Below are 919 nucleotides of genomic sequence, written 5' to 3' on the forward strand. Positions count from 1 at the left end.
ACTTTGACATATCAGTTCTTCGCATATTATCAAAACTGCCCAATCATTTGGCATCAGTCAATCTATTCGTTCCTAACGCTATTGTGCTATTCTCACGAGGGTGACGTGTAGGTCTTACATAATTTATTTCTTTAAAAGAAAATTAATTTTAAATACAAGAAATTATGGAAGTGTAAACATCTACAGATGAAACAAAAGGTGTCTGTGATTGAAATATGTTGATAAGGCGACCTTTTAGTCTTATTCCCATTAAATGTATTTTGAGAGTGATTACTCTTAAATATATGTGGTCGCGATTATTAGTACAATCATCATTACTATTTCATTAATTTTGTCGTATCCTTAATCAATAAAAATTAAATATACTTACCAGTGAATTCAGCACTGTAACAACACGCATTGCCAAACATACAATCATCCATTAGACGTTTTATTGTTCGTCCATTTTTCTTTTGATACGTATAACACGTTAATGACGTACTAACAAACGGTTTCGGAAGATCCACAGCTATTCCAAGATATAATGCACAAATAAGCCATAAAACTAAAATTTGTTCAGCTAATTATAAATGTATGTCTTACCTTGTTCTTTCATCCCACAAACGTAATGATTGACCTCTATGTTATTTACAGCAATTATGACTTGTTGACATTGAAAAATGATATTTCCGCCTTTGAAAATTGTAACAATCCTTCTCAAAACATTAATTTTAACTGATATAGAAAATCACAAAGTTCGTATAAAAATATGAGGAACTTACCAGTAACTAGAATGAATCTTGCCATTGCCAGTCAGATCATTAGTCAAAAATTGTTAATGAATTATAGGCACAATGGGGTTTTGCCTGTACATTCTGATCGGCGGATATTTTTGCATATTTTTAAGGTAACAATGATCTAATATCATCAGAATATTTCA

At 31.0% G+C, this 919-nt stretch overlaps 1 protein-coding gene across 1 annotated transcript; it reads right to left on the reverse strand.

The window, feature by feature from the left end:
• Nucleotides 1–370: 370 nt before the first annotated feature.
• On the reverse strand, nucleotides 371–544 carry LOAG_19205 (hypothetical protein; the record flags this gene model as incomplete). The annotated part of the gene is made up of 1 exon (XM_020451858.1): nucleotides 371–544. A coding segment is annotated over one exon (173 nt), but the record flags the coding sequence as incomplete, so codon positions are not given.
• Nucleotides 545–919: the final 375 nt, after the last annotated feature.

The sequence above is a fragment of the Loa loa genome (genome assembly GCF_000183805.2).
Source record: "Loa loa unplaced genomic scaffold supercont3.3110, whole genome shotgun sequence".
NCBI lineage: Eukaryota > Metazoa > Nematoda > Chromadorea > Rhabditida > Onchocercidae > Loa > Loa loa.